The following is a 27,924-nucleotide window of genomic DNA, read 5'->3' as shown; positions in this document are numbered from 1 at the left end:
AATCTGACATCAAAAACAAAACAAAAAAAAAACAAAAAAAAAGCCTAACACAGAAAATAAACAAAATGTACAATCACAGGCCATAAACCAGGTACTGTCACCAAGCATATCTGCTTTTATGATGTACACAGTTACCAATTTTCAGACACCATAAAACAAAAAGAAACAACTGACAAAATCAAAAAAAACACGCCTATAAGATCATAGATGTAATAATTTAATAATGAAACTGAAAAGCAGATTTTGTTATATAGGTGGAAACTAGAACACCAAAAGCAATACACTAGCTTTGATTTCTTTCTTGATACATTTCATACTTAAGATTGGACAACTTAATTCTTCTATAGTAAACACTATATGTATCAGTTCAAATCTAAATGTGAATCTTCTACTATTAGATTTGATTAGATTTATTTGACTGTTGTTTTACGCCATACTGAAGGGGTTATCACTTTTACAATGGCCGTTAGTTCCATGGGTGAAGGAAACTGGAGCGCCTTGGGTACACAGCCAACCTTTGGTAAGTTACAAACTAACTTTCCCATGTGAAAAAGAGCCTGCCGGTCAACCACCTGTCTGTAACCCTAGAGAATTAGCCTAAACGTAGAAAAAGCCCCAACTGAAGAGGGTATCAATACCTTTTAAGTCATTTTTTAAGCATACATAACGGCAATATATATATGTAACTGTTTATCATTTGCAGCATAAAAATATATCAACACCTATGTTAGACGACATCACGATCTTCTATGATATAAAAATACATTTCGATTACTTCAAATCACGAAATCTGCATATACAAAACCATTCACCATTTACACAAAATCCATATATGTTGATTATCAAGTACAAATATCAAAGAAGAAAATGCTAACCATCTTTGTCATATCTTCAGAAGTTGAATAAAAGCAAAGCCATTCATATACTAGTATCATTCTGTCACAGACATGCTTTTTCAATGGTACAAATACACAGGTTATTATGTTTACCACATAGCACAGTAAAGTTAAGTTAATATAATGTTAACACACACAGACAGGCTTGGTATGTATATGTATGTACCATGAGATCAGAAAATAGTACAGTGCATTACTGTTGGCCTTCAGCTCTCTTGGGCAATCAAGTTGTGTTATTGAGTAATCACAGACTGATAAATGACACCTTATCAAAAAAACATGGTGAATCTAGCCAATAACCTGACAAAATATTTGATTACCAGCTACAGAACATGTATTTGTATTCAATCACACAACATGCAATTTCTTGCCAAACGAGCTTATGACCTGGACTAGGCCCCAGGATCACCGAAACTGTCTTACAGATTTACGTGAGATGTAGTCTTGACATTAAACATTTAGTTGCACTAAAATTTGGAGACTCTATTACTTTAAGGATTTTTTACCACTAAGAGTTGTCTTTGACCTTCGTGCTCAAAATGAAAATTAGCCTCTAAGTTCAAACATAAGTTCAGGAATAATACTACAAGTTAAGATTAAGTCTGTTTTCTGGGGATGGTAACAGGAATGAAGGAGTTTCAAACATCATCATGACGTTTTAACAAGTGCATGTTCACAATTTATAATGCATTTATATTCCTGGTTAAGTAAATTATCCATGATAAAAATTAAGATGTCTAAAACTTGACTGATTGACAAAATGACAGCAAACTACTTCCTAAAGCTAAAACAAACAGAAACACTCAATACTAGGTATCTCTGCATGCTTATGAAGAGTGATTGTTTATAAAAGTATTACATAATAATGAATAAAACATTCAACAACTTTGTTCAATAACAAATTTGCTTTTTTCTTTTCTGGCCTTCCATGTACTTGACATATTTGCAGATCACTTTCAAATAAAGAAATACAAACTTTTGCCATCATGCAAAAACTGCATAACTTGGAAGAGAATAAAGAATAGCTTGATATGACAACAAAATGTCACAGATAATGTACATCATGTGAGGTCATAAAAACTTATATCAATAGGTGTGAGAAAATGTTTGTCTTCCCCCTGATGCTTCTATAATCAGGGTAAATGTTTATATAAGAGAAGGTTGGCCTTTCACAAATCTACAGGTGGGAATTAGTCAAAATACTTAATCAACTCTCAAGCAGTTCTTGTAGTTTTGTTGTGAAGGATACGCCAGCGACCCACAGCTTCTAGCTCTGCTAGAGACAGGAAGCTAGCCAATCACATGCTGACTTCCAGGTGAAAACTAAGTGATCTGGTGTCTTTTTGCTCTCTGATATGTGACACCTCTCATGGAGCAGGAACCATTCACTGCAGTATTAATCAGTCAACTATGTACGAACTGACAAACACAATGATAATCTTCCTGCTCAAACAATAATAATATGCAGCATCTGTACAAATATCTTATACATAAAATTTTGTTCTTTTAATGCTACCTGACCCTGTCACAGAAAAATGTTTCATTCATACTACATGAGATATTGCAATACCTCCTGCTCCTTGAATTAGCCATCAAATTATTTATTTATTAATTTATATAATTGTTATTTAATGCAATACTCAAGAGATCAGTTAGCTTTAAGTGTAGATGAAACTTGAGTACCTCGGGCCAAAGGGTATCTGTATGCAGCACCTTAAGCATATTAACATTACATACAAGTTAATGATTCATAAATTATATGATTGTGGTCATCAAAAAGCACCAATATTTTGAAGTCTATTAAGTACAGTAAATGTACCCCAAGTACAAAATACACCTCTTCTTCACTACAGTGGGATGAGCCTGTCCAACAACACCACCACCACCTGAGTGCATTCAACCTGTAGGATGAACCTGTTTTCGCAACAAATAAAATAAGTTAAAATGAGATAACAGTAACACTTATTACACAAGGCACCCTATTTGTAATAGTGTCCCTGTGATATTTATATCCTTTGGGGACCTCCTTGACAGCGGTTGCATGTAGACATCAACTCATGGTTGTACCGCTCAACTTGAACGGTGCAGTGGTAGAAATTGTACTGATTGCGAAGTTTTGTAGATGATATGGATAACACCCGCTCAAAATCAGCATTGGAATCTGAAAATAGAGGGAAGATAAAATTTATGTGTGGGTGGGTCTTGTCTTAACCCTACTGTAATTCTTCAATCTTTTGGCATGCTTGCAAGGTGTTTATTCAAGTACATTATAAAGGCATTATTCTGTGTTGACTGATCAAATTATAATTTTTCTGAGGCCAATCCAGCCAATGTAGTTTTGTCTCCAAATCTAATTAAAAATATGCATAAATTGCACTGAAAGTTGCTCTTTTATATGCAAACAGTTTTGCTAATCCAGCCAATGTAGTTTTGTCTCCAAATCTAATTAAAAATGTGCATAAATTGCACTGAAAGTTGCTCTTTTATATGCAAACAGTTTGAGGAATTAGGGTATATCAGGAAAAACACTGTGGCAGCTTAAACTCTAGCCTCAGGCTCACCGAGAGATCCAGAATATGAATATTCAAGATTTTTTTATCTTTTTATGTGCACAATCTAGCTTGGTTGCAGATCTCCAGGTGAGTACAATGCTCAAGGAAACATGTTAAAGTCGTTACTCTGAGATAACCAAATATATAACTCAATTAACCTGGTGATTACTGTTCATCTGGCTTTCCGTTGACAAAATCCTGTAAGTCAGATTTTTTGTAACTTTTTCGATAATCATGTCACCTTAGGACATGAGACAATGTCATTTACAAAGTAATGAAAAACTGACTAACAAAGATTAGCAAAAGTAGCCACAGAAGGCAGACAATAGCACAAGCAGAACCATCGAACTCACAGGGTTTGTTTAAGTATTGGCTGTAATATTATTTCGGTTTATTGAGATATAAGCGGAAAAAAAAAAAAACGCTGTGTAAACTGTGTGAATCCGAGCAGCTGATCATACAAAAGTTTGCGCACCATTTTTTTCGTTTAATTCACAATACTCCTAAAATATATCACAGCCAATCTTCAATGCAAGGACATATTTGACTTAAAACCTGAAAACCTAACTGTGAACAACTAAAACAAACCAGTTTCCAACTGATGTCCAAAATCCACATTAGGCTCCTAATACATTTGATGACTAAGATTCCACGTGCCAATGAAACTGGTGATCAGCGTTTTACAACGGCACGTGCCCAGTGAGCCAAATGACAGGGCAAAGTGGAAACGCACAACGGGATGATTTCATTGTGTGAGATAAATTTTCTCGGTGACCTCTGCGCTGTGAATAACGGACAGCTGTTGTTGCTGCATGCAGTGAATATGCAAGAGCATGTACACGGGTGACTTCACAATGCCGTTTGCAAAACGTGTCTAGCTGAAAAAGGTCATATGCAAAATATCTCACTATGTGAATCTCACTGGTTATCCAAGAACAACAGTGTGTATTTTGGACTTCAGTTGGAAACTGGCTTGTTTTAGTTGTGCATTTATCCATTTACCAACCCTTTGATGCTATTTTGATAATTTGTAAATGTCTCTTTAAGAATTCATGCGGAACTAACTATAGTTCAATTTCTAAATGTCTCTTTAAGAATTCATGCAGAACTAATTATGTAAATGATGTACAATATTAATACCACATCAACTCATGGTTAGGTTTTCAGGTTTTAAGTCAAATATGTCCTTTAATCAAAATAAGCATCAACTCATGAAAACAATCCCATTTAGAGCCCAGTGTGTTGAACAGGGAGCATGACAGCGGTGTAACCTACCTATGGCTAAGTGGACAGCTATGGCATTCTTGTCTATGGTCAAGGACCACAAGTGTAATCCATGAGCCATTTCTACACCATCTATTGACTCTAGGTCCTTTAGTATCTCCATATACTTCAGTTCACTTGGTACACCTGTAACAGTGATATGAATGTACATGTAGTGTGAACTGTATACATAAAACGCTTTGGTTTTATTTTTTAATGTGCAGATCATCATGCGTTATAACATACAACACTACAAACAAGTTTTTCAACTTCCACGCAGGGAACTTTGGGGAGGTAAAAATGGGTTCAAAGTAGTTTTTTCTTAATGCCCCAAAAATCAGTCCTGCAAATGTAGTATGTCAACGATGATTCCTCTTTAAAAAGAATTGTGGGGGATAGACCAAATGTGCCTGGCTGAATGGGGGCGGGGGTGTGGGGAACAGAGGGAAAGGGGGCACAAATGAAGGGGCACGGAGGGGATACTAAGCTGGCCCGAAGAAGACATGCAGTATCTGTGTACATGTCACCTTGCCCACACTGTATCGTCATGGTTCACTGGGCTTGGGGCACTTCGGGGTGTTCACCTAGTTCCAAGCAAGATCAACGATGACAATAATTTCTGAAAAAATCTGACCGCTGATGGAAAATAGGCATGGTGTAGAGGGGTAAGGAACAGGTATAAAAATACCCAGCAAAATGAAATTTTTAAAACACCAAACTTAGATTACCTCAGTTGACCTAGATATTTCAAAGCTGCGTAAGTATGGTGTCATGAAGGAATGTAGAAGTTTACTGTACAGGTATTATGATCTCATATCACTGAGCTCAGATTGGAAGGTCAGGAAGCAAAATGTTTCTCTTTCCATGACGTCTGGGTGTAAAATATTAAAATTGTAAAAATAAAAGCGATATCTATAAATTGTGCAAAATAACACTTTCATTGCTGAAGAAAATTTCAATATTTCACATTAATATAAATCATAACAACAAATTTAACAAATACACTGTCATCTAACTTAAACATGTAAAATATTTGGTGAAATAAAAAATCAAATCAAATTAAACAAACTCAAATCCTTTTACCATGAAAGGATATTATTTGGGGAGGTAAACGTACCAGCCAGTGTGTTGCGTGTCACACCTACTGTTGTTTGAAAGGTCATTTCTATTTGATATGTACATCTGCACACAGCCGGCAACTAACAGTGAGGCAGAACTTGTTTTAACCCCTGCCTAATTTACCTACCTTCAAGGATTACTCTTAATGTATCTCTCAAAATAGTTATTGTTGTTACAAGCACAAGAATGGAAAAGAGGAACGTACAGATGGGATCAGCAAGGCGGTAACGGTCATCTGCCTGAAAACATGAAACATAAACTCCAAATAAGTTTCCATTTGTGATTACGTAATAGGCAAAGATGGCATATACATGTAAATTTGACTGGTTTGTGCCAAAGCCCTTATGACAAATTTCCCATACAGAGTTACCCCCCCTTCTATCATGCCATTTTAAGACATGCAAAAAAGGTTTTGCAGGATTTTGTACAGTTTGGCGTGATTAATCATTGATCTTTGTTTAATTCAGAGAGAAGCTAGTTAATTTATAAAGCTTTAGTATACGAAAAGTGTCTTAATACTACTTGCCAAACAAATCGGATAATACATGTAAAAATTCTACCGATTACGGTTTATTCGACATAAGATTTTGTAATATGAAAATGTAGGTTTTTTTAATATGAGTGAGTGAGCGCTTGAGGTTTAACGTCGTACTTAACCATTTTTCAGTTATATGACAACGAAGGAATCCTTACAGTGCATGTAATGTGCCTCCTTGTTGTAGGACAGATTTTTACCGCTCTTTTATCTAGTGCTGCTTCACTGAGAAGACTTACTGAAGGCAAGTAACATCCCCCCCCCAACCCCCCACCCTGAGCTATTGTACTGATACGGGTCAACCAGTTGTTACACTATCCCCTTTATGCTGAACACCAAGTGAGGAAGTTACAACTTCCTCTTTTAAAGCTTTTAATATGAAGACTAAGATAAGCGAGACTGAGTAGAAACGGATATCGTAGGCTCACCGTGCATTTGATGATCAGCGCTGCGGTGAATACGCCCAGGCTCTGTATAATGTCTCCTATGACATGGATAAAAGCCGCTCTAACATTGATATTTTTGTGACGTTTTCGTTCAGCGGTGTGGTGGGTAGACTCCTCTTCGGATTCATCATCCAGAGGCAGTAAGGTGGCATCATTGTGTCTGTGCCTCTCGTGGGAATGTCCTCGGCCGCCATGGGAATGTCCATGACCCCCGTGGGAATGGCCAAAGGACGTGTGGGAGGTTGCAGACTTACAGCACCGATCTGACTGCAGCACTATTCCCATCCTACAAACATAAAACATTTTATGAGGTAAATTCAGGTCCTAAAATATTACTTTTGGTGCTGAACCTTACATCCCCACTGTATACCACCCTATATGTAACTGCCAAATACATCTCAAAACACCTTTCTAAGATCCAACTCCCAGTTTCAGGTACAATGTGCAACTTAGTTAAGGATCAAATTTTAGGTCTTCAACACTTTGAGCTTAGTAAGATTTTATTTTCAAAACCTTCTCTACAACTCCTTGTTGTAAACCGCATTTACAAATACTTTCAGTTTATCTTTTCATTTTGAGTTTTATTTCATTTTTTAAACCATGAGCCATAAACCAATAAATTGACTCTGCTTGTGTCAGGGCTAGTCCGAGCCGCCAAAGTGATGCCATCTCTGAAATATCACCATTACGCCACTGAAGTCGTCTTTGAAGAAAATGAAGCAGAAATTCAAATAAAGACATGCAATATCATCTAACAACTCTTTTTATCAATATCGGTTTAAACCTTGAAGGGTGATAAACATGTTTAATAAATTTTACAGGCAAACATAAGTTGCAAGTTAAAGTCGCAAGATATTGTCCTGGACATGATAACAGTGTGCATCACATGAGTACTAATGAACTTATGGGAACGAAGTATAAAATTTGTTTTTTTGGTATAACAGTACATGTATCGCCTTTCTCCATTATATGCACAACAATGGTAAATTTGTATGTATGTTCACACAGACTGTAGGATTACAGTTTGTGTGCGATAACATCGGGTGTTTCTATAAATCTGGATCGTGTGTCCATTTCCTGTAGATACAAAGACCCCACACAAGGCTACACTATTTATTTCACTCATGCAACACAACAGATGACTGGGAGATACAGAAAAGATATATCTGAATGATGATGTCCAAAGGTGACAGAAATGTAAACAATGAGGACAGATGACAAGACTCTTCACATCTTCTACGCCGGTATCTCAACTGAAAGGGGTTCAGTGAAGACTGATATAACTGACTGCAGAAACGATCTTGCCTAGGTAGCACAATGAGACCAAGAACAAGAACTCTGGTTATATTTCATACAAAGGATTTACATGACTAAGCAAGCATAAAACCCACGCCCACAGACTCTGATGTAAGACAGTGATAAAATAGGTAAACAGATCACAGACACATGTATTACGTAATGCAGTCAGAAGGTGTCCATTCTTGGTGTTTATCTGATAATGCTCCTAGAGTTTAGAGTTTTCAAGAAACATAAACAAGTGCATCTGACAGTGTGGGTTACTACAGTACAAATATTAAACATTACGCCCGGGTTGCAATGGTTTAGGTTTATTGTATTCCGGAATCCTGGAGGCCAAAGATCCGCTTCTATTGGTCTGATGAGAGATTAATAACATATTTGTACGTGTTTATAAGTGCACACATACCTAGTACTGCTTTTTCTAGACAGCATTATGTTTTCATAGTGGTGCTGAGAGAGCAACAATATACATTTAGTACCCTTAAGAAAAGGCATTACACTAATTTCTCAATATTTCCAAATATGAAAGAGAAAATCTTAGTGCAATTTATGAACATTTTTAATATGATTTTGCTGACAAAACTAGATTGGTTGGATTGGCTAATTTCAGGGTTTCACAAAAAGTATAAACACAGCATATTCTACACAGAACAATGCCTTCAGAATATGCTTGAATGAACACCGTGCAAACAGGCAATAAAGGCTGAAGAATTACAGTAGCAGGTTTAGAATTTCATGTTTGTCTTATTTGTGTGACTGGCATTTTAATGCCATGCTGTATAATTTTTCACTTATCTGATAGGGGTCAGTTTTATGGGTGGAAGAGTGCTTACCTGAGCCAGGTACTGCATACACTTCCTGACTTCAAAGCTGGATTTGTATGCACAACTTCACTGGCCGACACAGCTTAAGCAATCTTCATTATTAGAGCAAGGTGATGTCATGTTAACTCTAGCTCTCTAACATCGAAGGTATTTTCCGTATAATTGTCTACGCAGTAGCCTATGGCGGATAAAAGTTGTGGATTTGAGTCATTCCTGGTTCAGGTCTTAGCCTCTCTAGGGGTTGTGCTGGTGATTTTGACCCCTGTTTAATGTTTTCAAAATTACAACGGGATTGTTACAACTCGATTAATGCTCAATTCTGAATCAAATGGAAGAAAGTCCAAGCACCACTGAGGATGATCTAGGCATTCGACTGCTGCTGGATTTTATGCTTCAATTTTGTTGTGGTGGATTCTAAGATGAAAGCAGTGCTGACCTAATTGTCACAGACAGAGAAAGCACCTCGGCTTGAACAAAAACGTTTCAATAACTTTACTTTGTTTCATGACATAAAACAGAAAAAAAAACACCGTAAGAGAAATTAGCAAAATTAAAATTTTTCATTTCTAATAAAGAAAAAAAACAACAAAAAAAACATAAGATTTAATTAATGTCCAATGACATACCGTCTTCTTATTTCCACAAACCTTTGGCATCCCTAATGAATTTGCACTGACTCTGATATTTGTTATTCCCAAGCTGCTGACTAAGCACCAAAATGAATGACAAAAAATGTATTTGTATAATTTGAACAGAGTGACAGGCCTAAGGTCTATTGGGGAGGTGAATGCTGTTTAGGCCGAGGCGATATGCTAATGTCCGACATAATTTGTGATGCTGACATTGAATATTACATGGCTTGTGTAATATTTATTGTACATCAATTCAGTTGTAAATCAACCGAATTTACATCTGTGGTGGTCCATAAACAATACAGACCTGTCCCACAACACCGTCTGAAATGACCCTATAACCTACACAATATTGAAGACAACTCCAAGTCCAGCGGTTACCAGCATCTCATCGGCTTTTACATCCTTGTAGTGTTCATGTATAATCCTCTCCACTGCGATGTAACACAGCACTCCCGACACCAGCCAGATGAAGAAAACACTGAACAGTGCACCAAGGACCTCTGAAACAGCACCCAAGCATAACATACATCGACATACAAACTCAATAATATTATCTGAAAGGTGAGTCTGGGAGCCTCTCACCGATGTAGTCGCTAGAAGTTCAAGTCCAGCTCATGCTGGCATTCTCCCTGGCTAAATGTGGGAAGGTCTGCCAGCAGCCTGGGGATAGTTGTGGGTTTCCCTCAGGCTCTGCCTGGTTTCCTCCCACCGTAACGCTGACCGATGTCGAATAAGTAAAATATTCTTAAGTACAGTGTAAACCACCAATCAAATAATTAAATAAGAAAGATAGGTATCATCATAATTGCTGAGATGCGTAGTGATAAACACTAACTAGTGCCCCAAGAACCTCTGAAACATCACCCCAGTACAACATCCATCAACTTACACAAAGCCAATATCATTATGTAAACAAAAATGACTCACTTATTGCTCAGATGTATCGTGATACATTGAGATTATTTTTTTTCATGCATTCAACAATCATGGTGAGTAAGAAAATTCCATAATGTCTGATTATATGAGCACGCAAAATTCCACACAATTAGTCTAAAATTGGAAATAAATTATTCCAGTTACTTATTTAAGTTAACTTTAAATTTTAAGACAATTGTTTCCCAGTTTGAAGCTTATGGACTGTAAACTACATCATACTGAAATTTAAAATCTAAAGCTATGTACAACTAACTTTGTAGAATCAGTCCTAGGGTCTGAACTTGCAGATCCATTGTCAGTGAAAATGATGACATAGATCCCATAATAACATTTATGTTATAAAGGTCACATAAACTGATCCAGAACACAATTTGAGTCCACAACCTCATACCATTTAGGTAAAGGTATGAATGGCTGCCCCAGCATAAAATACGGCCAAACAATACTCCTTATAGATAAAGGTTTTTAATTTGAAACTAAGAGTTATTAGATTATGATTGGGTTACATTTTCCATTGCTTTTGTACATGCATATGGGAATTTTAATACGTGTGAAGAGAAATACATAGTACATACAGATGTCCGTACATTTGACCAGCACAACCAATGACATCATGACGTTCAAAAAACAAACAGAGACAAGTGATGTACATTTTAAGTACATTACATCTGACAATTATAAAAATTTATCAGCAAATTTCCATATCTTATACAATAACAGGAAACTGTTGACAATAAAATAAATAAACCGAAAGATTTCACACATATAGCAATTAGTTAATTAATCAGTTAATCAGTTAATAAGTTTACACCAGCCTCTGTGATAAGGCTGTAATCTTCAGTACATCGCCAGGGATAATTAAATTTCATCAGGCCAATGACAAAAAACCTCTTGTATTCCATCAAGCACTGCATTCCAGTAATTGTCAAAAAATTATGATATTGAAAAATGTTCAGAGTTCCACCACTCGTACCTAATTTTCAATTTGAAACTACTCAGGAAAAACAAGGAATCAAATATCATCTGCCTTATGTCCATTGTTATGAGTCTGTGGTCACATTCCTGGGTTAAAAATAAATCAATAAGTTGATATCAGTGATTGTTACTGACAAGTATTATCATGACACTGTAATAGCAGTCAATTATCCGTGACAAGAAATTAAATAACAAAAACCTCTCGAAGCCTGTTTAATGTCATAAAAGATCAGCTCTAAATATAAAAAAAATATTCCGGGTCAAATTGTCATTATGTATCAACACTATAACTAAATCTACATGTAAGTTGATTTTAAAAACTTCATTCCAAAATCGACTGTTATTCCACAGGGTGCAAACAATCTGATAGACTACCCTTACTGACCACAAATTTCATCCAGGACTAACTTGTCCATTTCCTGATCCTGAGAGCTCTATCAATTTTAGAAAGGTATTTTGAGGTTTGCTTGGAACATGGGATGATATTCTACTGGGAAATTGTAAGTTTCCAAAAATAATGTAAGTTTGTAAGCACCAAAAATAATAATAATTATGTGACATTTATTTGCCTTAAAAAGGTACTTTTGTGGGCAAAATCTAAGGTCATTTAGAGGCAGTCATGTCCTTAATCAAGAAATGGGTTACAAAGGCCAGCATTAAAAATACTGTCTGAGAGCAAGGATTCCTTCTTGTGCCTAGATAAATAAGTTCATCAAATTTGTAAAGATACCTGAATCTTTTCTCCAGGTATTTTTGAAACAAACTGGAAACAACTTCAACATGTTTCAAGCTAACTACATGGATATAAGCTGTATATTACTCAACACCTGCCCATGGAACACCCACAAAAAAACACAAAATTTGTGAATAATTTCAGTATTTCAGGTATGTACGCATCCTAAATGTGCTATACTCCACATTCAGTTGAAATGGCTGACTTACCTGCCCTATGATACCCAAATGACATCTTCTTGGAGGCGGGTTTAGTTGACAGGTAGATGGCCAAGAGGCTGATGAGAAAACCTACCAGATCACTGCCCAGGTGCAAAACATCTGTGAATAGGGCAAGGCTATTGGCCAAGTATCCACCTGAAAATAGGCAAACACATCTTCAGTTCATTTATTGTTTTATATAATATACTCACACTTTCTCTCCTGCACACACTGCATGTACATAAAGGTATCTAATTTCATGCAACCGTGGAACTATTTCTTCAGGTATTTTGTCTTGCACATCTCAGCAGTTTGGAAATATCAACTTGAAGTCCAAAATTAACTCTGACCCAAGGATATCTGACCCAATCAAACATATAATACTTTCTGGGTGATGCACCAGAGCACCTATGTACATTGAATTTTGCTATATAGTTTTGGAGATACAATATTAGCAAGTCAAATATGAATTCTGAACAGAGAAAGTCAGCCAAAGGCCCGTAAAATATTACCCACCGAAGTTCACTTTCTATAGTTTTCCCACTAGTGTTAGGACACATAAGTTAACATGCAGGTAAAGGGCTTCGCTAAATATCACCAGGAGTAACATCACTATTAAAAACAATACTCTGCCTTCATCCAAAGTAAGCCAAGGGGTATAACAAAAAAAAAAAAAAAATAATTGTGAAGTTTGTATGCTTTGGCTTCGGACAGACCATTTTGAACAGAAACAGAAAATCCACACGGATCATCTTTACGATGAGTAGACCTACCAGAGTTTGACAACAAGTTAGCATATCTCGATACATGAAGAATACTAGATTTCGCTGTGGTCGGTAGTGTATCAGCAAATCTGACAGGTAACAGCTTATACTGTCATTCCATTGCCCTATACAATTTTATATTTTATGTTGCATGACCACCACAAGATTTGAACCTTTCATTTTTTTAACCTCGAGCCACACAAAGGAGACCACAGGAATTATGCCTTTAACTTTCTAAGCTCAAGCCACACACAGGAGACAAGATTCACAGCTCATGCGCAAGACTTCAGGTAGCACATGGAAGGCCGTGTGCGAACAGTATACTAATGTTTCCTCACTTATCCACGCCTCATCATTGATCAACGCCAATTTATTTTGCTGTCATCTCAAATTATCACTCCATTTTGACTGCTTGGTAACTAAAGTCATTCAGCGAAAAGGACACGCCTTTTGTGATCGAAAAAGTTTCAACTTTCACAATGACCCATTCCTTTCAGATCACTCATAAGTGACAGGATGAATGCAAACTGACTGATCATCAGGCTACCAAATTATACACGCGGTTAATATCTTCATGAAGATTAAACAGCCTGGCTGAACAATTATTAACTAGACCCTTATTATGCCAAGCTATCTTATGCAATAATTTTTAATCCGCTCCTCAGATACGCAATCTATTCTATTTTATACATATTTTCCGAAATTTTCGAAAATGATGCAAACAATGAACTCATGAATATGGATTCTTCCCTCCACAGAGATGTTTTAACAGCTATACATGTGTCACCATTGACGTCACAACTTCAGGTAACATGACTTCAAATTTAAAAACATTTTTAACTGAACGAATGATTATTTTTAACTGAAGTATCTGAAGTACACACGCACGCAATTTCACAGAAATAAAAACATGCATTCCAATGTCATTTAGACCTCCTGTATAGCTCATGCTCAAGTCCCCTATTAGCGCCACAGAAAGATTACACATTTGTAACCAATGTGTGGGACGTCCAGTTGACTTAAGTACAACAATACTGCTTATAATACTGGTCAATTGCGTGTTCTTGATTGACAGTTCTGACAAGGTACACAAACAAAGGTATATTGCACGACAAGGTACACGAACAATTAATCTGCATGTGGCCACTGGGTACTGCTTGTCACTGTGTGTTACTGTAAACCACATCATCAAGAACAATTAAAGTCATCTGGTGCATAACGTATGTATCCATATATATATATATATATATATATATATATATATATACATATATATATAACCTCAAAAGCTTCTCAGTTACATGTATATCAATAGCGTCATAAAGCTCATTAAGTGAAGTTTAACTGCCAGCATGTCACGCATGTACTTCCTAACAAACAAGAGTAGAAAACAAAACAAAACCCGGACATACAATGTATTTGTACGTATACATAATGTATATGTGCACTTATGGCCCACTTCCCTCATTAGTGAAATGTTCTTCCTTTAAAATATCATAAAATGACACTGTCTGTTAAGTTTACGACAGGAGAAATCCACAGTTTTGAGAAAGAAGACAACTACTGTAGTGTCATAAGATACAAGTACCAGTACACATGCACTCATACAGAATTCAAAACACCAACAGAAGCTGACGCAGGGTAATGATGTGCCAATGAAGTGATGCAAAAGCTTTTAGCTGCACTGCTCTGTACACAATGGACAGGTTTTCTCACTATCATCTTAGATCCTGTGGGAGTCATGCAAAATACCAGCACACACAAAATCGAACACTTAATGAACTCTCAAGGAATTACTAGTAAAACAAAATAGGCAGAAACACACACACTAACAGACCTTCACACACACTGTTATTGGATATTGGTATATCAAACTTAACAATGAATGTGTAACTCAGGCTTTGTGTATTGTTTGCTGAAAGCATTCAATACAAACTTAACATGTCTTTTGATCCTTACATGTACATTATGGAGGGAGCACATGATATGGAGGGAGGACTGAACACATGATTTAACCTTTAAAAAATAATTAAGACAATTTTCGAAATAAACACAAGACAAAGCTTTCAAGCTCTTCTGTTAACACCCAGATGTTATTACTCATGAAGACAATACATTTTCATTCATAAATTAATAAGAAGAAAGATGCAATTTATTATACATCTATGAAAAACAGTTTTGGCTACACCCTAGGTCATATGTATCTTATCTTCTTCATGACTTAAAAGCAATCCTAGTGCATCAACAACTGCAACACACACAACTTCCTCAATTGTGTCTCTGAAAGATACCAGTAGGGATCGGTACACTAATGGTATCATAAGTAGTGCTAAATGATGAACTAGTGAATACTGTTCAGTGAAGTTACAACGCAGGGACGACTGTCCATTTGACGTTCATGTGTTCAGTGTTACATTAGTGAAAAAGGTCAGGCACCTCTAACATGTCTAAAGGTGTTGGAAGTACATGTATGTTTCGTGTTAACCAGTCTTGCAGATAAAAGGTCACCTACTGGACATTCGACTATCCCCTCAAACTCTTACAGGTCTTAAGAGCTCTAGGTCAATACATTACCTTTCCCAAGGTTAAAGCCAACCCAACAAATAGGTCTGTTTGCATTATTAATTTATTTATTTATTTGATTGGTGTTTACTGCCGTACTCAAGAATATTTCACTTATTCGACGGTCGTCAGCATTATGGAGGGCAGGAAACCGGTCAAAGTCCAGGGGAAACCCACAACCATCTACAAGTTGCTAACAGACCTTCACACATACTCTGTTTGCTTTAACACTTTTCAAGTGTGTGCAAATCAAAATTTCAATCAATACAAGGCATCGCCAGATGTCATAATAAACAGAGCCTTAGTTTATTTATTTATTTATTTGAATGGTGTTATATGTCGCACTCAAGAATATTTCACTTATACGACGATGGCCAGCACAATGGTTGGCGGAAACCGGAAAGATCCCAGGAGAAACACCACAACCATCTGCATGTTGCCAGCATGAGCTGGACTTGAACTTACAGTGACTGCATTGGGTCATTGTGGCGTGCTGGTGTGCTGACTCCCTCGGCCATGGAATTCCCGAAACATGAGCCTTTGTTTAAGCAGAATGCACACATTTGGTCGATGCAATTATGACAACAATTTCAAAACATACAGATTGTCAGCACACAGTCATCCATTCTTGTTTCGACAACAAATGTCTGAGCTTAATAGTTAGTACCTTACAGCTTTGTACAACTTTAATATGGAGATCTTTAAATTGCATGGTTTACACAGATGAAGCTATGCTTCCTGATCTCTGGTTAATGGGACAATAAACAAACACTTTAACTTTCAGGTGTAATAATGTGGCCTGAAGCAAAGCACTTATGACACAGAAGTTAGCTGGACTGTCCATGGTAAAACTTCAGGAATGAAACTTCAAAAGAATACCCAAAAACCAAGATGCTGCACCTGAACACCAAAAGAAGCTATTCTCCAGACTCCTGAGCACCCTTGTTGGGCATTTCCTTCGCCCAAACCACCATTAAGTTAGCGCAATTTTGAGGGGGCTGCTGATGATGTACAACAGACTTATTTTTAAAGGATGGCCTATCGTGACTTTATTCAGAGCTGAAGACGATAAATGAACACGCTGTGCCCACATGACTCTGTAATAAGACACCTATTATAATGCTTTATGCTGTCAAAAAGCTATTTCTGAAGTAACTAATATAACTTAATATATATGCTTACACATGCCAACTCTTTTGTGTTAAACCACCTTTGTCTTTACAACGTGTACCAAAATTAAGTCTAATTTTATAACTTACAGAACAATTTCTATATTCTCGGAGAAACACTGCAATCAAGATATGAAAGGACAGATAGTGTGTAACAATCAAAAGTATTACAGCTGCATGGCCCATTTTACAAACTTGTACATTTATATGTATTCATTCGTTAACAAATAACAATTCTCAGTAGTCCAATTTACAACGTATAGTATGTACATACACTCTATTTGATTCAAAGGCATTAACAAGAGAGTTTGATGCTGTAGTCTAACTTGAGGGATCGGACACTCAAGATGTGGGTTCAATCCTAGCTTTGGACAGTGAAGTTTCCGGATCACTCCAGAATCATTTACGACTACACCTATGTTACTGAGTAACAGAGGTACCCAGCACTTCAAATATCTCCTGACGAAGTCACAGCTTTAAGCAAGCCAGTTACCTACATCAAACATTTGAGCCAACGAGGATATTTTTTATTCTTTTCACTCTAAGCTTGATGTTATAACAAGGCAAATAAGGAAAATTAAACAGCTTTAAGATTTTTTTCAGTATTTCCTTGATTAAATACGAGAAAATTAATTCCGGTGAACCCATTGTTTAAGTAAATCTGGGAAAATGAATTCCAGTGAATAATAAGTACTTTACAGTATGCAACAGTAAGGAAGTATGCAACAAAAAGGGGAAAAAAACAAGTCCTGTCAGTTCCGAATTTAACACGTTCACTGCCGGCTATCAGATATCTCGTGACAGCATGTGTGATCCTATATGCCACTACAAGATACATGTAACTCCTACTGAAACACACAGTTTTGCACCACTGGTCGGCTGCCAATGGTGATAATACAACTGGGAAATTACGGCAGTTTTTACAATACATCTACTAAATAAAAATAATCGCTTGGACTGTATCATTTATGTTTCAACATTTTTACTGGACCTTTCTCACGCCACATTTATAAGGGTCAACCAGGTCTAGTGCTCGATCAGGTGAACACCAACTGTCAGTTATTCAGGAACATGGTGTGCTCTGAAGCATTTGTCAATGCAAGGCCTGGTTTTTTGGGACAGACATCACACATGCACCGACCTTTGCTTCTCTGGACTGTTCTTTGTGCATGCCCGACATGGTTTAGCCCACAGGTACCAGATACTTATGCGAACTGACAGAATCATGCCCCTAGATTCATACCGTTTGATTTCCTATTTGTGTCTATATACTGCCGATATAACAGCTTGCCACGCTACAACACCAGGGACTTGTCTATACATAGTTTTTTTCTGGGATAATAGATTTGCTTCACTGTCTTGTTGAGGTGATCTAAGACTCATCACACTTTGTAAAATTTGTCTTCAGTGGGCTGTGTGTTATCTGCAAAAAGCCAAAATCACAACAGTAACTGGACAGGATTTCTAATCATCACATCTCTGAAGAGGGTTGTTCTATAGAGTTCCAATGTACTCCTATACAGTTCTAATGTTGGGCGTGTAAGAGGCCACACCTGGATCTCCAACCCAAGGAACTGCTTCATTTCTACAGCGTTCGTTTCTACCCAACAGTTTATGTATGATGCTTGGCAAAGAGCTCTTCGTTTATTCATATCATCCACTGCATATCGGTGTGTTTCCGTTACCATTATATCTATCAATTCCAGCTAAAACAGGCCAAAATAATCTGATGTCAAATTGTTTTGCATGGGGTGTCTAAAACCAGGGGTTTCATTGATGTTAAATACTGGTGAATTTGCTAATATTTCCGTCCATGAATGTGGAGGGACTGGAAGTACCTAAAATGCCCATGAAAAGGAGTAACAAAACCCCACGAGCCACCCCTTGTTCTTGTTCCATCCCCTCTGGTACGAACACCACCTGTTCCCATGTTCTCCCAATTATGTATATCAGATTGTTGTGTAAAAATGCTTTTGATCTGGATGACGAACAAATTCATGGGCATTCAAACACTGAAATGAATAGTTCAACTGATGTGCACCGACAATACAAAAAAAACATGAAATGAATTATACTGCATTTTCAACAAAGGTGTAAAAGGGGATGGTGTTTTGCCATGTTTTGGGCTTTCCATTATAGGTGTGACTCGCGTACTGAGGATTTTTACTTGTGGAGTGAGGCTGATATCATTCGAGCACTGCAGTGGCAAGTGTCATGACGTGAAACAGACACAAACGTGTCAGATTTACAGTAAGGAACATTTGTTCACATGTGCACTGAAACTTTCACACTGTCAATTGCGGTGAACTGAATGTTTCCACAACTTAGCTAACCTGCTCTGACGCTGGTCTAACCATGGAGGTACATATATATAAGAGGCACGACTCTGGCTCTTCAAAGTGTTCAATGTACGATATCTACACAGCAGGGCTCAGGCTTTGTTTAACAAGTCATTGACCTGTCTGCCTTACTGTAGATGATCGCGCATGCACTCTCGAGACCAGCAGCTTTTGATACCTTTTGTGATATGTACTTAGAACCCAGTAGGTACACAGCTTGCTCGCAACAGAGGCCCCTTGTACAAGTGGCGATTAATTCAGTTAATGAAGACAGAATGGATGTCAGACCACTTTGATTCACTTATCATAGCAGAAAAAATTGGCAATCTCCTTGGGAATATCATGTTTAAAAGCAAATAGCTTTAAAATTATAAACAAAAACGCGCTCTCAGTGAACTGAAACGTGGTGCATTGTTTCACCATGATGATATACAAGCCACGTTTGAATTTCCTCTTCATTTTCAACAAAATTAAGGCCAAGGTTTTGTCTTTTTTTCTAGTTTTAACAGTTGTCCATACTATTCAAACGTATTTATCATACTGAATTACTGCTTGGTTACTGATCAATATGTCGCCAACTACGCTTGTCGGTTATTTCTTGTTGCTCCTGGGCCGGTGCATGTATGCCTAATTTGTATATTGACTTTTGGGATTAGCCAGTAGTTCCCGATATTTCTCCCCGATGGATTCTAGTATTCTGAAACACAGTAGATTTGTGCATATGACAAAGTGTGTATATGACATGTCTGCATGGAGGTTGAATATGGCGCATCTATGTCGATCAGCAGTCCTTTTCAATTAAGTATTTCCCCGCTCTTATTTTTATTAACAGTACAGTTAGTTGTGCGAAAATGTGCTTTTATGGAAGTCAAACATGACCAATTTTGGATGTTTGTGAAAAAAGCCCATATATTTCAAATGAGCAATTTTCTCAATTTTCATTCATATTTTTTTTAAAAACTGAGCTCCGGGGCCCGTACCCCGTTAGCACCAGGTAAATCGTACAAAAAAATGCTAACTGAAAAACATAACTTTATCATACTAAACCAAACAGAAAGTAGCGAAAAATTAGAAAATGTTCCCGATACCGAAGTAAGTATCATTGTCCTAGACAAACTATATCTGCCAATGCACTACTCGTGTAGATGTGATTAAAATGATCAGTTAGACGCAAAAGTATGGTCATACTGTATCTTTGTTGTGCACAGAAAATGCAGTTGACAATTTTTACTCAAAATTAGTGAGCTAGGTGCGCTATCTGCTTTACATGCATTATCACGCGAGATTTGTAATACTGGAACATTGCTGTAAACGAACAGGAATTAATGAGTCACGTGGTCTGTCTGGCCGAGAAAAGCCAATAATTTCCCTTAATGAAGTTAGTGTGCATGATGGAATCCTTTTCCTGGTAGTTCACTCTACGCCTGGCTGGCGTACATTGAACATCAAAGGCTGCGTGGCCACTGGAGATTTCATTCAGACTAAAAAGGCACAGCGGTTGTGTCTGGCCGGGGCAAGTTGTTCCTCCTTCTCCCATACCTACCTCCATGGTCTAACAAAAAATGGCCAACAGCAATTATACAAATTCCCCAAATAGGATAATTTCAGAGTCTACCTTAATGCGGCTGCCATCTCGATGTGGTTGTCTAATAGTCACATTATCAAAATGGCCACTCAAAATATCATTCAAGGGAGATAATGCCTGGATTTAAGCGGACAAGGGCAATGACCACTAAGTCGATCACTCTCGACAAAGCAGCATAATGGAGGTGGGCTCACCAAATGCCATGGCATAGGCTAGAAAAATGTGATTATTTTCCATAAACTGCCATGGACCCATCTTGCTTTGTCAAGTGTCAGAACTGGTTACTTCAGAAAGTTCTAATGCACGTGAGAATAGGGGTAAATGTCCTTACAGTAAATGCTTTTGACGGTTTGGGACTGCTTCTTGCAATTGAGTGTCTCCACTGACAGTTACCCCACTCTGAAAGTAATACATATGCATGCAAGTCAGACATATTATGACATAATCTGAAAAGTATAGTAAGTAAGAGAAGGAAACCAAAAAAATGAAAATGCTCCCTTACCTACAGACTCTCCAATCATAAATGCAAAGCACAAGGCACACACTGCTATCAGTTGATTTCGAGCCACTTTATCAGGCTTGGCCTCCTTATCACCATGACAGTGAAACGGTAAGGGTCCTCGACTGTCACCGTGATTTCTGCGGTCCTCATCACTTTGGTTTAACACATCGCTCTCACACAGCTGACTGCTGCTACCAGCAATAGTCGTCTGGTGACTTTGTTCACGAGGGTAGCCCAAATGTCCATTAGATTGGGTGATACGCTGCCTTTGTACATTGTTACCGTTACTGGTTGTCTTCGAGTTTGATACATTCAAAGGGTCATCTTCCAAAAGCGGAAGCATTGAGTCATCACCATTAACACCTTCAAATTCTACTGAGACAGGTGAAAACATTTCAGCTGACTCCATATTCTTAGTTGTACATGTTTTTGTAGCACAAAACTGAAAATAACTTAACAGGCGATGAATACATAATGATCACAAAGTTAAGATCAGCCCGATCCTGGTGATAAATTTACCATCATAACTGCACAACCCTCAAACTTGAATTTGCACTTGAAAGTACAAAGCTTGCAATCACGGATATCCAACAAGAATGGCTTTCCCGCAGACGCACTCTATGTACGCCAACTACATCGACATGGTGTTGTTGTTGTGATCATGTGTCACTGTCAGTCCTCAGCATTTGTCTCTCGTCAACTTCAGTTCACTGACAAAATCCCAGACACTTTTCTCTCTAACTGACCATCATTAGTTGTAAATACGTCTCTCATGTAAATTAGGTAAGCCGAATCCAAGCCCATTTTCCGCTTCATATGTTGAAAACAAGGCAAAAGTTAGCCTGCGATGTCAGCCATTTTTACATTTGTGTTTCGACCACGTGACCTGCTTTTGACGATTCCTCGTCGCAATGTACTTTGACCTTAAGCCGTAGACTGTTTCCCCCTACCTCCAAATTAACCACATAAATTTTTAGATAATATGTGCACTAAACTTGCGCTTGTGCCGATAAGCTGTTTAGTTTGAAAAAGATACCAGTTTAAAACAACGACAAAGACTATTCCAAAACCTTCTGATAGGTCTATAAGCTTACAGTACATCTAAGCTGGAACTAAAAATATAACAGCTATATTAGCCTCAGGTTTAATGTATAGGTACATGTGCCGGTAGGCCTAGACCTGTTCCGGTACGCATCATTCGGGAATCCATAATCCACATAAATTGTACTTAGGCCTAGCAGGCTTACTTGTCTAACACCTGTTACTGTAAATGCCCCGTGGGGATTAGAGTGTGTAAAACTACCAAGCAAACACTGTCTCTTAGTGGCCCACACAAAACGGGTCTAGGTCGTTATCAGTTCAAAAAAAAAAATCCCTCAGGTATTGTCAATTTTAGGTGGAACGAATATAACAGATATAGCTCTTATATTAGTCCCAGCTTTTACGTAATCTGCATGCATACATTTTTAAGCAACTGACTGGGAAGTAAATGAGGCGCTCAGGTCTGATGCTGTACAGAGTTGATACATCAGATGGATCATTGCATGGTCCCTTTGCATTGTTTTAATGTTATTGTGTGTTAAAGGAAAAGATCACTAAAAGTCAAAGTAGGCATCATTTAATAGACCACTTCAAACTATGCATAAGGATACTTTCATTATTTTGTTTACATTTTTGTGAAGAGAGCTTAAGCCGTTCAAACGTTGATTTCTAAGGTGAGCTTTGTAGACCATACCACCAATGTTTATGGACTGTGAGGTCAGAAGAAGTTTTTGCAAATGTAATCAAAACATTGGGTGCGGGAATAACTCAATTTACCCGTGAGTAAAAAATGACTAAACTAATGTTCTCAAAAAATTCGTTCTCTCTGATAAAGATCAGGGCAAAAAGGTGATGTGGCGTCAGAGTTCCTAAAGACTGTTAATGTGGTTCATAAAGCCCACCATGGGATATTTGAATGCATTTCAACACTCTTGAAAAAAAAAATCTAAAAAAAGAAACAAAAACATCTGTATGCATAGTTTTCAGTTGTCTTTCTGATGAACCTTACTTCACAATTTAGCTTTCTTTTACATTAAGTGTGATGGTAACACAGCGTTTTGAGTTATTCTAGATCAGTGACATGTAAATTGCAATTAACACCACTGCAGGTTTGTATCATCACACTGTAGCCCTCCTTTACACTGTTGTCCGTTTGTACCTTTGACACCGAATTGGAGACATTAACCAAACACGCAAACCCTCATGTAGATGCTGACCTGCATGTGGTGACAGTTTTATAGACTTACATGCCTGAGGAATCTGGCCACGGTGATAGACATCGTCATATCAGGCTTTCCATCGTTCCCAGCTTTGTTTACTGGTATTTTGGGTGGTTTGCAAATGGTTCATGCAACTATCGATTTGGAACGTTACTTTAATTCGTGGTTTACGTGTAGTGTACGGATGTCGGATGATTCGCGCACTAATTAAGTGAGAAATGCATACAAAAAACAGCCATTACTGGGTCCATTTTTACTCCTGAACACAGCATTCAGGCCCCCAATGTATACATATAGCGATATACATGTATAACAATATTCTAGTAGCTTTATATATTGACGACACTTCCAAAGAGGCAGATCTATTTATTATTTCGACTAATTCTAACGAAAAACTTGAAAACATCTGCGGCCTTAAACATACACATGTAGGTCTACGTGGGTGTAAGAATGAAATCATTCAAGAAAGGTACAAGATGGTTAAATATCTGTATCAGGAAATTGTGAAATCTCAACTCAATATGTTGAGTCACATCTAAAAATAAAAGCAGCTGCCGGTAATTAACAAGTAAGGATATACCATTGTTTCCTTGCTGTAAGACTGACGAAAGAATAGCTATGTTTACATTACATATCACCTTGGGCAAACACGATGTGAAACTTCTACTTAATACAAATATACACTAAATGCCACTTATGTAAACGCAACTTTTTATTACTTGATGGAACCCTCTCCTATGAATACGACCCTGTGTGTAAAAATCTTGATATTGGAACAAGTATGATATCTAATGTAGTATTCAGTACAGATATGTTTATATGTAATTCTGTTTGATCAATGGAAAGGCTTAGAAAAGAGGTCGATTCACAAACTGTTCTGCATGGAGAATTTTTTTTCAAACGATAATAAACAAACAACAGTCCATCAAACTTTATCTTGATTCCAAATTCGGCCAACCAGATGGTTTTAATCTCGGCTTTTAAGCAAAATGTTAATTTTCACATGCGCCGTCCTCATGTATGAAAGAGGCCATCATCCAGAACCGCGTATAGCGAAATGAAAAAAACTGTTAACATTGTGAAGGTAATGTGCGAATATTAAAGATTAGGCCTACGGCATGGGAAGTAACACCTGTGTGACGGCAGTGTCGTAGATGTCAAATGGTTACACACTTAACCTCTGAAATCCAGCCTCGTCACTTTACTTCAGTCATAATGGGTTTATTCTGTTTACACATAAATGCTTTAAAAGGGCCAACGTAAATGTCCCCAGCACCACGGCGTAAGCGAAACTAAGTCAGAAACGCAGTGATGCCAAAAGCAATTTATGTATAGACGTCATTGGTCAAGAATTAATCAAAATGATGCTCACAGCTAATAAAATCATATAAAACGACTACCAGGCCACGTACAGTCCACAGGCATGTAGGATTACGAATCTATCATGAACTGATGGTACTCCAATTTAAGCGGCTAAAATACCTTCCCTCCATTGACATCAGTAGGGAACTTGCTTTACAATGCCGATACACCAAAGTGCAAGTTTGTAGGTCCCCAGAGACCTGACGCGGTATAACGTATTTTTTATTCTTTTGCACAATATGTCGAGGATAAAAGCTAGTACATTGTTTGGTATACATGCTATTTATAAAGGCAGCCTGTATAGAACACAGTTGAATGTTACTGAAATAGCACACGATTTAAAACTGTGAAGCTTTACTGTCGCTGGTTGTGACACAACAGTTTTTTTTTTTTAAGGGAGTGACAAATCAAAACCAATTGACTTGGCCCAGTCGTTGGCCCAGACGATTTGTTCACAGATTTGGAAGGTTCAGCATGTACAGAAATAAAGAGCATAAACAAATACTGCTGAGTCGTGACTGGTAAGCTAAAAACCAAATGAGTCGGAGACATCATCAAAATAAATGACTTCCCATGCATTCCAGAGATAAGTGTAAATTCTCAAGTTTAGGTTTTTACAACTTTTTCCTAAATTCATGCAGAAGCTGGTGGAAATAATGCTGATGAAAATGATAGTTTTGAAGAAACGAAGTTACCGACGATTCACCAAAAGCCAAAATAATATGTCAGTGACAATGACCTCATCTTCTAATAACGAAATGGATGAGAAAACAAAAACAATGGTTTGCAAACTTTTCCTTTTTAAGCTCTTGCTAAAATGCCTGATGTTGATTTTTGGTGCTTGGCATGACTTGATAGTGTTGTTTAGAAACGTAATCAGTTTGATTTTTGCGTACATATGCGTTAGTCAAACATTAGAAGTCAGTTTGTCAACTGACGAGCATTTTTACATTAAATTTCCTATTCTTGGGAGCTTTGAGTTCATTGATATGAAATTGTATGTTGTAAGCATAAATCCGCCAAGCTGATGGGTTTAGGTAGTTTGGATTTTTTGGCATCTGCCTTAAAAAGTCTGAAGTTTATGCATAGGACCCATGTATACGATGTGAGCGCAGTTCATGAAGTGCTGAACTCGTTTGTCAGGGGCGCGTTGAAAGCATATCTATTGTAGTATTTATATATGGCTTTTAATATGGTGTCTGAGGGGCGCAAAACGGCCCGAAGGTTCGGATTAATTTTGTGTGATGATATGCATGGGCCGTCAGTAAAATGGCAGTAATATAAGAAAGGTTAAAACGGGCACTTAAGTGCTATTGTTCTTCGTCCAATACTGTCTGCAGCTTTATCTTGACTAAAATTGCGTCTAAATCATAGGAACCACATAATTCAGAGCTGAATTTCAGTTGTTTGGGAGTTAATATTTTATTTCATAGATGGTATTTGAAAAGAATAACTAAGTAACATTGTGCTCACACGATAAAGGTCATTGATCTGACCGGTAAATATGCCTAATACATGTACTTCGTTCAATCCGTGGATTCTGTTGAACAGGCATACGCTGACATATTAACGCTATCGATGCACCGAAACAATTTGACGAAGCTCGCTGATATACAGACCTGTCACATGTTTGTCTTATAGCCTGATCTTATGGGGAGATGTAGTATTTCTTTGGAAGTACTATGTCTAAACACCAATCACATGCAAACGTAAATATGGTCAAGCATACATTACCTTACCTATAGTTTATTTCTTTTAGAGAGCCTCATATGTTCAGCCTTTTATTTTTTTATTTATTTGATTGGTATTTTACGCCGTACTCAAGAATATTTCACTTATACGACGGCGGCCAGCATTATGGTGGGAGGAAACCGGGCAAACCCTGGGGTAAACCCACGACCATCCGCAGGTTGCTGACAGAGATTTCCACTTACGACTGGAGAGGAAGCCAGCATGAGCTGAACTCACAGCGACCGCATTGGTGAGAGACTCCTGGGTGATTACGCTGTGCTAGCGCGCTAACCAACTGAGCCACGGAGGCTCCCCTGTTTAACCTTTATAGTCAGTGACACGTAACAACACAAGCTGTACACATGGGTGTTACGACCCAAACTGTCTGTATTATAAAGAGATGGCTTGTTCGAAATACACGACAGTTTAGCCGCACCAAAAAGTAACCAAAACCAGCAGATTTTATTTTACAACAATTTATTAGGTTTAACAAGAACAGATAACAAGACTTTTACAAATACTAAAGTACTTAAGTTTAACAAGAAAGGATAGCAGTATCTATACAAATACTAAAGTACTTACATGTACAACGGTGTCAAGTCCAAACGGACGCATATATTCTACAATGCTGAAAACCATACAGGCATAAGTGCACAAATAAGAGGGAAAATCCACAGTATAACTGAGTGCAAGACGAAATATACACAAAATTCCACAGACAGGGTCCGTGTACAAATTAAATATACAAGTTCAGACTGAACAAGTGCTCGGTGGAGAGATGATATAACAAAGCCAGAGGCTATAGACACCAAAGTTCAGCACAAAGGGCCTACTAAAGTAACACACAGCGAAAGCATCCAAACTCTCATTAACTCTCCTTTCCCCTCTTTTGACCTGCTTTCATAGGTCTTATGTAGACTTGTGGAATTTTCTAGAACAAGAAAATTCTTGAACACTTGTAAACAAACAGGCCCCGAACTAACGGTATTCTGGAACATTCTAAAGCAGAGGCTGACAGCAGGCTCTGAACTCAGCATATGTAAACAGTGGCAAGCTAAATTTAGAAGCTGACGGCAGTTGCTCACATAACATGGGTATGTTGGAAGTTCATATTCTTGCGAGGAAAATGTCTAATTTTAGGCACGTGTTGTACAGCCTCATCACCACTAGCGAGTGCCGAATTCATGACTCCGATCGGATTGGTCAAAATCCGTGTCGGCCGTGGCGGGAGCAATG

The 27,924-nt window shown here is 37.7% G+C and overlaps 1 protein-coding gene across 1 annotated transcript; it reads right to left on the bottom strand.

Annotated features, from left to right (window-relative positions):
• Position 1: 1 nt before the first annotated feature.
• Positions 2-22,146, bottom strand: LOC135461571 (proton-coupled zinc antiporter SLC30A2-like). The gene is made up of 7 exons (XM_064738727.1): positions 21,335-22,146; positions 12,423-12,569; positions 9,913-10,069; positions 6,794-7,097; positions 5,958-6,069; positions 4,724-4,858; positions 2-3,057 (listed from the first exon to the last, which is right to left on the bottom strand). The coding sequence occupies exons 1-7, from the start codon at positions 21,741-21,743 to the stop codon at positions 2,903-2,905; spliced, it is 1,419 nt and encodes a 472-aa protein (XP_064594797.1). The 5' UTR covers positions 21,744-22,146; the 3' UTR covers positions 2-2,902.
• Positions 22,147-27,924: the final 5,778 nt, after the last annotated feature.

Source organism: Liolophura sinensis, chromosome 1 (assembly GCF_032854445.1).
Source record: "Liolophura sinensis isolate JHLJ2023 chromosome 1, CUHK_Ljap_v2, whole genome shotgun sequence".
Lineage (NCBI taxonomy): Eukaryota > Metazoa > Mollusca > Polyplacophora > Chitonida > Chitonidae > Liolophura > Liolophura sinensis.
Note: the sequence above shows the minus strand (reverse complement) of the source record. Positions and strands in the feature narration are given on the sequence as shown.

What these genes read in the sequence shown, in the direction of transcription:
- LOC135461571 (XM_064738727.1), bottom strand. Translation starts at nt 21,743, where the DNA reads ATGGAGTCAGCTGAAATGTTTTCACCTGTCTCAGTAGAATTTGAAGGT. An exon ending in ATTTGGGTATCATAGGGCAG is followed by an intron (nt 10,070 to 12,422) that starts GTAAGTCAGCCA and finishes GTGCTGTTTCAG; the next exon opens with AGGTCCTTGGTGCACTGTTC. An exon ending in AGCTGTCCACTTAGCCATAG is followed by an intron (nt 3,058 to 4,723) that starts GTAGGTTACACC and finishes CTCTATTTTCAG; the next exon opens with ATTCCAATGCTGATTTTGAG.